Source organism: Schistocerca americana, chromosome 2 (genome assembly GCF_021461395.2).
Source record: "Schistocerca americana isolate TAMUIC-IGC-003095 chromosome 2, iqSchAmer2.1, whole genome shotgun sequence".
Lineage (NCBI taxonomy): Eukaryota > Metazoa > Arthropoda > Insecta > Orthoptera > Acrididae > Schistocerca > Schistocerca americana.
The window spans coordinates 871831736-871844080 of NC_060120.1; the positions used below are offsets into that span (position 1 = coordinate 871831736).

At 42.8% G+C, this 12345-nt stretch overlaps 1 protein-coding gene across 1 annotated transcript; it reads right to left on the reverse strand.

The window, feature by feature from the left end:
- Positions 1 to 350: 350 nt before the first annotated feature.
- Positions 351 to 3234, reverse strand: LOC124595609. Its single transcript, XM_047134426.1, has 3 exons — positions 2763 to 3234; positions 2348 to 2665; positions 351 to 2227 (listed from the first exon to the last, which is right to left on the reverse strand). The coding sequence occupies exons 1-3, from the start codon at positions 2950 to 2952 to the stop codon at positions 951 to 953; spliced, it is 1785 nt and encodes a 594-aa protein (XP_046990382.1). The 5' UTR covers positions 2953 to 3234; the 3' UTR covers positions 351 to 950.
- Between the last annotated feature and the right edge of the window lie 9111 nt (positions 3235 to 12345).

The following is a 12345-nucleotide window of genomic DNA, read 5'->3' on the forward strand; positions in this document are numbered from 1 at the left end:
ATATGTCTGCTTATGTCTGTATATGTGTGGATGGATGTGTGTGTGTGTGTGTGCGCGAGTGTATACCCGTCCTTTTTTCCCCCTAAGGTAAGTCTTTCCGCTCCCGGGATTGGAATGACTCCTTACCCTCTCCCTTAAAACCCACATCCTTTCGTCTTTCCCTCTCCTTCCCTCTTTCCTGATGAGGCAATAGTTTGTTGCGAAAGCTTGAATTTTGTGTGTATGTTTGTGTTTGTTTGTGTGTCTGTCGACCTGCCAGCACTTTCATTTGGTAAGTCACATCATCTTTGTTTTTAGATATATTTTTCCTACGTGGAATGATTCCCTCTATTATAACCATATCGAAAAGGATAGTTTGCTATTCACTGTAAAGGTGACATGTTGAGTTGCAGACAGCACAATGTAAAGACTGTTACACATTTAACTTTTGGCCAAAGCCTTCTTCAGAAAAGAAAACACACAAAGATTTACACATGGAAGCACACTCCCTGCACCCATGTCCACTATCTGCATTGGGAGATATTGGTCATGTGTGCTTGCTAGTGTTAATCTGTTTGTGTTTTGTTCTCTGGAGAAGGCTTTGGCCAAAAACTAAATGTGTAACATTCTTTACATTGTGCCTGTCTGCAACTCAACATGTCACCTTTATAGTGAGTGGCAAACTATTTTTTTCCTGATATTGTTGTTACTGTATTTTCTTGTGAGAAAGAAAAATCTTTATTAAGATTGCCAATGATCTTCTTCAGATCCTTCAATACTTTGGCCTTAGTCTCCTGTCCACACTGTGTTCCTTTGCTGAGAGCAACTATAGTTTCACAGTGAGACATCACATCCTGTTCAAATGTGTCAGCAGACTTTTCTGAATTGCCAGAAAGCAATGCTGACACATATTCATTGTCTGCACTAGAGGGCAAAGAACACTGTTCACTCTCCTGGACAGCACCAGACAATTATTTGGCACATGCATGTATATGCTTACATATGTTAAAATTTAAAATATTGTCTAAACAGCTGCATTTATATGAATGCACACATATGTTGCAGATGTTACACTTACGTGAACATTTTCTTTCGCATATCAGTTCTGAATTTTTTACAACAACATACACTTCACAACCAGTGGAAGAAAGCACTTCCCACAACCCTTCACCCCTGCATAAAATCATCCCATTTGTTATATCTGAGCTATCGTTGTGGCTTGCTTTCACTCTTGACGCCCTAGAGCACTGTTTACGTTTTGAGAGCTTCACTGAGCCCTCATATACTTTGTCTCTCACTAAACATAACAAAGCATTTAATGACTTGTCCAGCCTTCTGCACTTTTTCCCTTCTAGGGAGCTGTATTTAATTACTTTAGGTAGGGACTCCAAGTAATTGTTTGTATTAATGCCCAATCGCTGCCTAAAGCAATACGCCCACTTTTCCACTCGCTGGCAGTACATCTTAAGAAAGTACCTGCCAAATCCTGCAGTATCCAGATCATTCAATAAGTCTTCCACCACTTTCTCCAGACTACAACTAAAAACATCTGTATCCAGTTCAGTCTGAAGTCGCTTTAGTGAACTAAACACTGCTGATTTTTTCTCACTACCCCCAGCAATTCTCCTTAAATTCTGAGACCAGTTCCGTTGTGTATGCCAAGAACACAGCAACTGGTTTGGCACAGGTCCCATTACTGCTAACCATGCATTATAAAATGCTGGTGCATCGTCAGACACAAACACATTGGTCTTTACAGTGCCCACCCTTTCTCTCACACATTTGAAATAAAAAGACAGTAAGCACATGTCTCCCCTATTTGAAAAACAAAATGCAACTGGCATTCCAGCACCATATCTATCAACAACGACAATAGTAAAAAGTTGAAAATCGTATGCAGTCATGCCATCCACACATATTTTATCTTCTCCATACTTTAGAAGTTGTTCGGCCTGAAAGTCTGTCATTATAATAAGAATGAAGTCTTCATCTTGAAAATTAGGATACACTTCTTTTTGCTGCTTGAAATACAGTACTGGGTTGTCACTTTGTCTTTCTTCAACCCACAATTTCACACTCACTGCATCATTTTCATGCTTCTTCGTTGCATAACCAATATCAAAATCCCATTTTATATTATGCAAATCTTTTTTCTCAAGGAAATGGATTCTCTCCACACTTGCAGCAATTGGTGCACTTCGGACCTCTTGTACAACTCGTCCAATAGGAACACCCTGTGACAGCCGTCCTGAAAAAAGAAAAAAAGGAAATAAAAATGAAGCACATTGATAGACCCTACGTCTGTTCACACAAATAAATTTGATAATTTCATGTTTCATGCACATAAGTGTCACATAATCCATTTTACCTGCCAACTCTGCCCTCTCGTTCCTATGCAGAAATGTTCTTCTGACATCTTGCGTGTGTCCCATATGTTTTGGAAAAAATTTTAAGCAGCATTTGTCCTCTGTTGTTGCCACTTGCATGTTGCATGGACAAGTACTGCCTATTTTATTCGTGCCCATACTTTTGACACACCTGGCACCTGTTCCTTTAGAACTGAAATTGAAATAGCGATGGCAGCGGTAATATCGAACACGTTTTTCTAGTCGCTCCTGCTCCGAACAATTCATTACATAACGAACATGGTTTACTTTTTCGTAAGAAATTTTCCACTCTTCAAAGTCTGAAAAAAATGTTAAGGCAGTATTTTTAAGTCATGTACTTGGGACCAACAAAATTTTGCTAAAACGTGACTAACACAATAAATATAAAAAACAAACCTGCAAGACAACCAAATTCTATCGCCTGGCACTCAAAACTAACATCATGGTTCTCTTGAATACGTGTTCTCAGTGTGTCATAGGTGAGAAACGAGAGAGAGCACTGTGGGCAAATAATGCGGCATTCCGACTGTTTTCCTCCGACTTCATGCCATGCACAGTTATTTGATGCCGTTTTAATGAACTGCATCTCATAAATGCAATTCCGCACTGGGGACACAATTCATTGCCTTTTCCTTTTTTAGACACATGGATATCAAGTTCATGAACTTTCCTCATATGAGCGTAGAGGTTCTTTCGCATTTTAAACTCTGAAATGCACTCCTCACACTTATAGAGCGTTTCGTGGGAATCACTCATGTTTACCAAAACAGTAACAAAACGGAACAGCAGCAACGAAATAACAAGAAGCAGCAACAAACGACGAAAGCAGTTAACACAAGGCAAACATCAACATGAATGGCGTCTTCGAACAGGGTGCCTCGTCACGTGAAACCAACTTCCGCTCAGTAAACGTCAAAACAGCCAAGTGCTTACTGTCGGGAGACACTCCCGCACCCTGACGACGACGCATTCTGCTGGCGTACAAGGCCGGCACGACACAGCGTTGCGTTGCACAGGCCGCTGGGGTGCTTCCCCAGCATTGCCAGTTGTTTTGACAGAGTGGCGCGGTCTATTGCCCGACGAATTTGCAGCCGTGAAGTGAAGTGTTTCCTTTGGTTTAGAAATAGAGTTGAACTCACGAGGGCTTAAGTCAGGGGAGTGCAATAGGGGGTATAACATTTAGCAGCCCCATCAGTCAAACAAATCAATAACAGCTTGCACTGTACGTGCTTGAGCATTGTCCTGCAAAATGATGGTCAGGTCCTGCAGAAGGTGTCATCACTTCTGTCTCCATGCTGTTCATTTTTGGAACACAACCTACCACCAGCTTAGACGACCTCGTCCAAACTTAATGGAGCGTTAACAATGGCGTCTCTGTCGCCTTAAAAGCTTTTTTGGCTAACATTAACTCACCAAAAAAATGGTTCAAATGGTTCTGAGCACTATGGGACTTAACTTCTTTGGTCATCAGTCCCCCAGAACTTAGAACTACTTAAACCTAACTAACCTAAGGACATCACACACATCCATGCCCGAGGCAGGATTCGAACCTGCGACCGTAGTGGTCGCGCGATTCCAGACTGTAGCGCCTAGAACCGCTCGGCCACTTAGGCCGGCTCAACTCACCACATCCAATTCAAAGAAAACTGACGCTCACGACCGTTACAGAGTGTATTTAAAGCAAACTTGATATGCATCCATATAGTGCCGCTATTAGGACTAATCTTATACAATTGTTGAACAGAGATCGTCTTTCAGAAGTAAAAAAGCACCTACCAACTTTCGTTTATGTCAGAAAACTCATCCTCAATGTTGCGATTTTCATCCATCACTGTAATAGTACGTACATGTACCGCAACCGAAGAGGTAGAGAATACGTAAAGGGGATATGTCACGTTATTCAGCGTTTCCTGTGGTGCCTTGTTGTCCTATAGCCGTCATGTTTCCGGATGTCTTTCTGTGGTTGTTTTGAAATTGAAGGTGTTGGCTTATAGTTTTGTAGACTTAACAACTGGCGAATTTATTTTCGGAAATTTTCTAGGCTTACGAAAATTAATCCGGAAAATTAAGATTGTTGTTCCAACGTTAATGTGATCATGTACCTATGAATAAATATACAACTAAAATTTTAAAGCGTTGCAATAAGGAAATTTTTTTCTATACTGTGTTAAATAGTCTAGCCGTTAAATTATTACTCTACTGCACGCCAATAATCGGCACGTGAAATCAAATTAAGTAGAAGTGTTATCAAAAACTAACGTATTATTAAAAACCAGCTAAATGTTAAATACGTTTTGAAATAGAACCTACTGAAAAAGAACACTTATTTGGAAGACAGATAAAACCGGTAAGACATCAAAGAAACTCAGTTACTTTGCAAAGATAATACCATGCACGGTAAAGGATCTGTTTCTAGGTACCAGATGGTGCGTAACCGATGGAGTATGACCTAGCTGCCCACACGTTTTATTACTAGTTTTATCAATGCATAGAATTTTACTTGCCGTAACAACTCTAGAATTAGCAATGTATTCCAAATAGCTGTAATATACACTCCTGGAAATTGAAATAAGAACACCGTGAATTCATTGTCCCAGGAAGGGGAAACTTTATTGACACATTCCTGGGGTCAGATACATCACATGATCACACTGACAGAACCACAGGCACATAGACACAGGCAACAGAGCATGCACAATGTCGGCACTAGTACTGTGTATATCCACCTTTCGCAGCAATGCAGGCTGCTATTCTCCCATGGAGACGATCGTAGAGATGCTGGATGTAGTCCTGTGGAACGGCTTGCCATGCCATTTCCACCTGGCGCCTCAGTTGGACCAGCGTTCGTGCTGGACGTGCAGACCGCGTGAGACGACGCTTCATCCAGTCCCAAACATGCTCAATGGGGGACAGATCCGGAGATCTTGCTGGCCAGGGTAGTTGACTTACACTTTCTAGAGCACGTTGGGTGGCACGGGATACATGCGGACGCGCATTGTCTTGTTGGAACAGCAAGTTCCCTTGCCGGTCTAGGAATGGTAGAACGATGGGTTCGATGACGGTTTGGATGTACCGTGCACTATTCAGTGTCCCCTCGACGATCACCAGTGGTGTACGGCCAGTGTAGGAGATCGCTCCCCACACCATGATGCCGGGTGTTGGCCCTGTGTGCCTCGGTCGTATGCAGTCCTGATTGTGGCGCTCACCTGCACGGCGCCAAACACGCATACGACCATCATTGGCACCAAGGCAGAAGCGACTCTCATCGCTGAAGACGACACGTCTCCATTCGTCCCTCCATTCACGCCTGTCGCGACACCACTGGAGGCGGGCTGCACGATGTTGGGGCGTGAGCGGAAGACGGCCTAACGGTGTGCGGGACCGTAGCCCAGCTTCATGGAGACGGTTGCGAATGGTCCTCGCCGATACCCCAGGAGCAACAGTGTCCCTAATTTGCTGGGAAGTGGCGGTGCGGTCCCCTACGGCACTGCGTAGGATCCTACGGTCTTGGCGCGCATCCGTGCGTCGCTGCGGTCCGGTCCCAGGTCGACGGGCACGTGCACCTTCCGCCGACCACTGGCGACAACATCGATGTACTGTGGAGACCTCACGCCCCACGTGTTGAGCAATTCGGCGGTACGTCCACCCGGCCTCCCGCATGCCCACTATACGCCCTCGCTCAAAGTCCGTCAACTGCACATACGGTTCACGTCCACGCTGTCGCGGCATGCTATCAGTGTTAAAGACTGCGATGGAGCTCCGTATGCCACGGCAAACTGGCTGACACTGACGGCGGCGGTGCACAAATGCTGCGCAGCTAGCGCCATTCGACGGCCAACACCGCGGTTCCTGGTGTGTCCGCTGAGCCGTGCGTGTGATCATTGCTTGTACAGCCCTCTCGCAGTGTCCGGAGCAAGTATGGTGGGTCTGACACACCGGTGTCAATGTGTTCTTTTTTCCATTTCCAGGAGTGTATTATACAGAACTTAAATATACACAACTCGAAATATTTATAAATGTTGTGTTAAATACAACCTCATATTTAGCTACATTTAAAAGCGTAAAAACTGTCGGAAACTGCTTATAGTGGTCTTTGGTGCACATTCTTTCATGTTCTAAAATCTTTGGCTAGGCTGAAGAACCAGCCAAACAAAAGGTATTCTATCCTCTAGGGACACACTCTCTCTTACTTTAAGCCATATTCCGAGAATTTTGTGACGACGAAGGAGCCTGACAAATACTTGCATTATACTTTGTAACATTTCAAGAATGACAGGAGCGTTGAGTTTTTATTGTGACTGTGAACTTATTTGTGTGGTGGAAGGTATGGTGAATTGCATCTTTGTTGTATAAAAGTTGGAAATTAAGTGATTTAGTTTTCGCAGTTGCACTAGACATTACTCCAATGATTGTTTTTGTTGCTTCCTTGAAATTTTAAATGTTGTATGCTTTTACGTTAGGAAATAGGGATTACAGACAGAAAGGCCTGTAATTTCCTGTGAGCAGATAGTGCGTTGTTTTCAATTATAACTTCAAATTGTAGAGGAAAAGGTGTAAAAATAGGCACAGGTTTAATTATGGGCACTCTTTACGAAGAGGGTATGGGAAGTGCTGCAGTCTGGCGACCAGGACTGAAAACGGCGCCTATTGTTGATAGACGGTAGCAGTGCACAGTTGGAAACATTATTTCAAGCAGTGTAGTTAATAGCGTCGGTTATTGTGTGAACTGGTGTTTGTTCAGGACTGCAAACGTTTGGGAGGCATGTAAAATCGTTTTCTTTTAATATCCATCTGATTAGTTTTAAACAATTTCTTAGTAATATCCGTAATAACTAAATCCTAAGCTACTTTTAGAAGCTAGTTTTACATTACACACGCTTTTAGGTGAGACTTGATAGTGGCCATGTTACTTAAGAATGGTTGGTGTAAATATGGGCCCATTGGGTTGGTGTAAAAATGGGCCCCTATTTAAGGAGGGCCGATAATTACACCATCTCTTCTCTTAAACAATGTAAAGCATTAAAATAATTTTATGGGGATATGGTTAGTCGAATTTTGTTTAAAGTTCTTATATACAATACATACAGCAACAAACAAACACAATTTTTAAATTGCGATAATAGACCCTAGTGCTTTTGTTCGTCCTCCCAGAATGCTGAGAACGAAGAAGCGCTATGAACGTAAGAACCAGAGGCCTCATTGGGATAAATCTTATATTGTATGTGCCATAGCAGTTGTGAAAGCAAAGAAGGCTTCTGTGAAAGCTGCTGCAGTAACTTTTGGAGCGCCTCGTACCACTGTGCAGAGATTTCTTAAACTTGATAAAATCCCTGAGCAAGCAGTTCAAGAGACAAAGCTTGGAAGGAAACCGATTTTAAATGCAGACCACCTTGAGATGAAGCCAAAATTCTTTTTCGTGCACTTTAGCGGATCTGAGAATAATGACATTTTTACTTGCCCAGAGATACCGTTTGACAACCCCTTTCAAAGGAGGAAAAGCAGGGCGTGGTGGGGCTGACCTTTTTCTTGAGAGACACAAGGATCAGCTGTCAATTCGCAAACCTTGTGGAACTTCATATGCTGGAGCCTTAGACTTCAGTAACGAGAATGTGATGGTTTTCTTTGGTTTATTGGCAGACGCTTTCAACAAACACTCATAGCCAGCAGGCGAGTGTATAACGTGAACGAGACAGGCCTGTCCATTGTTCAAAGCAAAATTCCAAAAGTGATAGGAATGGAAGGGAAGAAACAAATTACAGCTCTATCGTCTGCAGAAAGAGGGGCTACAATCACAATTATTGAGTGCATGAGCGCTTCGGGACATGTCCCGTCCCGTCAATGATAATTTTCTCTTGAACCAACATGTTCCAAGCTCCAATGAGAAGCTGCCCCCCTGGTGCCATTGGTAGACACCATTCTTCAGGATGGATTCAAAACAATTTGTTCAACGAATGGTTCGTTCACTTCACTGAGAAAACATCTCTGACTCAACAAAGGCCCATTCTCCTCATCTTAAATGGTCATTATAGCGACGTTCGAAATCCAGGTGTGATTGACTTGGGGAAAGAACACCACGTGACTATCATCTCATTTCCTCCACATTGCACCCACAAATTGCAGCATCTAGATGCAACGTCCATGGGACCTGTGAAAACATCGAGGCAGTGAGAGTATGATTGCATCACAGTGGGCGTCCTCCCATACCTTACGACGCCAAGCCTATCTTCGTACCCAATCAGCTGAGATAGCAATAAACGGATTCAAAGCAAAACTGGGTTGTACCCTATGAACCGTTATATCTTCAACGACGCAGATTTCATAGCTGCTGAGTTGGTTGTATGAAAAACTTTCTCCACAGTGGAACACTTTGGACCATCGACATCATCTGCTTCTTCCTCGAGTTATGGTGATGTACAGTCACATCAAGCTCTAGCTACGCCAGTTGATGAAGTCATTGAAACACCGGGAAGTTCTCCAGGGACTTCAACAAATGCAGTTTCACCATTCGGCATATCTCCTGTCCCGAACATTAAGAAAAGAACCACAACGAGGGGAAGAAAAGCAGCAACCGCCTACCACATCACTGGAAGACAATACAAACACCAGTTGACAAAGTCGCTTGACAAAGGTGCTGTCAAGAAGAGGTCGTCGAGTTTCTTTCGGGTTAGGGGCCGAGATGCGGACAGAGGTGTAAAATCCAAAGGCTTTCAAAAAAAAATATAATTTGTTCCACAAAACTATCTGATTCATCATCGGACTATTCAGGCTCCTGCAGCCCTCACCTTGTGGACAGCGATAATGATATCGATGTGAACGATGGGGATACACCACACTCAAGCAAAGCAAGTTGCATCTTTTGTTATGGAAAATTCTCTCAAGACAGGAGAGGAGAGGTGTGGATTAAATGTGTTATGTGCCACCTTCTCCTCTAATGGAAGCCATTTGTATACAAAGTTAAAAGTACAAATTACTCTATGAAACAATGGTGGTATGCTTATATATATATATATATGGCTAGTCACTTTGCAAAGTCTGGGTCTATATAATGAGCAGACGGTAAACTGATTCAGGAAGAAACTAGTTTATCTAGGCAGTTTCTTAAGTCTTCATTTCATATACTTCGTATACTTACGATCATCCGGGTATTTTCTAATGGCTGGATGCATTAGGTCGTAATGTACGTGATCTGCGAGTCTCAGTTTATATGTTCGATGCGCGTAAGCCATGGTTTATTTCACTGATTTCAAATTCAAATATGTATCCATACACCCATGTGATACGTAAAATTGATTTGAAAGCAAACTTTTTATAGAACGTTTTCTCTTCAGTCTGTTCTTCAGGACTCGTGTGTTCCACATATCTCCAACTAATTTTGGAATTTTTATGTATTGGATATGTTATGTATAGCGAAGGATGTATTAAACCATAGGAAGATTGCCCCTAAACTGAATTTTCCAGAGCTTGCTTTTTATTCTGAATGCCACATATTTATATCTATGTATCACAGTAATTGCTGAAGCACGATATATATCAAGTGTTCGTTCATCATAATTAGAGGTAATTTGGCTTCTAGCTGTAACTGCTAAACATTAACATCGTTATTTCATTGTTATTTGACATTATCTTCTTGTATCCTATATTATTTGAGATTATCTTTTTGTATCCTATATCACGCCCATTGATTTTGTCGGCATGGCAAATGGTAAAGGATGTTAAATTTGCTTTACTGTCGTCGCTTTGTCGCCTCTCTATGGTCTTCTATCTCTTTGGCCGCAACAACCAACTACAGGTAAGCAGACAGAGATGTGTCACTTCAATAATGTAGAGTAACGTAACGATGGTGTTTTTAATGCTTCAGGTGTTCTACGAGGGTGATTTGGAAAGTTAGCCGCGCGGGATTAGCCGAGCGGTCTTGGGCGCTGCAGTCATCGGCTGTGCGGCTGGTCCCGGCGGACGTTCGAGTCCTCCCTCTGGCATGTGTATGTGTGTTTGTCCATAGGATAATTTAGGTTAAATAGTGCGTAAGCTTAGGGACTGATGACCTTAGCAGTTAAGTCCCATAAGATTTCACACACATTTGAACCTTTTTTTGAAAAGTTCTCGGAATTTCCACGAGAGTCCAGCGCTAGCCCAGCGAGTTGTTCACGTGATATTCATTGGACTGTTGCCTGTAAATACGTGCCACGTCAGTGCTCTTGGAAGAGAGCTGTGGCGATGACGTGTCTGTGTTGATGTTCCCGCTTAGTGATTTGCGAAGCTGGAAAAATGGAGATTCGAGTAGTGATTAAGTACTTCGTAAAGAAAGGTATGAAAGCAAAGGACATTAAGACCGATTTCCATAATACATTGGGGGACTCTGCTCCCTCATATTCAACTATTGCCAAGTGGACAAAAAAATTTAAGTTTAGTCGGGAGAGCTTAGATGATGAACCGCCACAGTGGTCGGCCAAGATGTGTCACTACTCAAGAAATCATTGAAAAAGTGCACAAAGTCGTCATGGAGGATCGCCGATTGAAAGTGCGTGAAATTTCTCACACTTGCCAGACGTCATCTGAAAGGGTATATCACATTTTAACTGATGAATTAGAAACGAAAAAATTATTTGCAAGATGGGTGCCGCGACTCTTAAGGCGCGCCCACACACGTGCCGCCGCCATGGCAAAATTACACGGACTAAGACATGAATTGTCTCCACACCCGCCATGTTCACCTGATATGGGTCCATCAGACCCCCATCTCTTCCCAAAACTGAAAATTTTTCTTGGTGGACGATGATTCACTTCAAACGAAGAACTGATAGCCGGAGTTGACAACTATTTTGCAGGCCTGGAGGAAACTCATTTTCGAGATGGAATCAAGGCACTGGGACATCGTTGGACCAAGTGCATTAATTCACAAGGAGACTACACTGAAAATTAAAAAAAGTTTCAGTGATGTAAGTAATATTTTTCTATTCCGTTCCGAAAACTTTTCAAACCGTCCTCGTACTTAGCTGCCTTCCCCTCCCCAGCCATGCACCCACTTGGGTACAAAGCACCATGTAAAACTGCCAGAAATGTATTTGGGATGTCGTTCACCTTCTGCATCACATTGGCTTGAACGTCTATTACGCTATCAAAGCGTTGACGCTTTATGTCAATTTCGCACATTGTTGTTTTGTAGTTGGCTGGACTGATAACACCAAATCTCGTCACCTGTGACGCATGAGAGCCTCTGTTAAGTTTGGAAGGTAGGAGACGAGGTACTGGCAGAAGTGAAGCTGTGAGGACGGGGTGTGAGTCGTGCTTGGGTAGCTCAGATGGTAGAGCACTTGCCCGCGAAAGGCAAAGGTCCCGAGTTCGAGTCTCGGTCCGGCACACAGTTTTAATCTGCCAGGAAGTTTCATATCAGCGCACACTCCGCTGCGGAGTGAAAATCTCATTCTGAAAATAAATAAATTATCCGCGTTTTTCATTTCAGTCAAGTCGCGGGAGTCATCCAAGCGCCGTTGTTCTTGTTCAGAAGTCAAGGTGAGCGGAACAAACTTTTCTCTCCCTCAAAACATTCACGTGGCTGTCTTGAGGACACTTGATTTAGCTATGTTATTCCTTTGCGATTTGTGACACAACAAACTGACGCTCTAGGGCCGCACGTCCGTTACTTAAACACTGGCTGGTCGCTTCTACGCCAGAAATAAAATAAGTTTCGGAACGTTAGCGATGGACGGTGTATACATGTCATTGTAAGAAAATCGTATACTCCTGATGGTGAAAGGTTGCCGAAGATACAGCAACCTATAAAAATATAGATGCATTGTTGGAACGTTAGTAAGTAGTACGTTGTGACTATCTCCACCGTTTAACCCTCTCACATTTTATCTTTGTTTATAAACTACGAGGCAGAACAGTGTTAAATGGAAAAAGGAAAAAAGTCTTTTTCGATTAAAACGTTAACAGAGTATTGTTTATTATGTGGTACATTTCCAACTTTTGTTTGTAT

Coding starts and splice junctions, on each gene's coding strand:
- LOC124595609 (XM_047134426.1), bottom strand. CDS start 2,952: ATGCAGTTCATTAAAACGGCATCAAATAACTGTGCATGGCATGAAGTC. Junction 2,666..2,762: donor AGAATTTGGTTGTCTTGCAG/GTTTGTTTTTTA, acceptor CATTTTTTTCAG/ACTTTGAAGAGTGGAAAATT. Junction 2,228..2,347: donor CGAGAGGGCAGAGTTGGCAG/GTAAAATGGATT, acceptor TTCTTTTTTCAG/GACGGCTGTCACAGGGTGTT.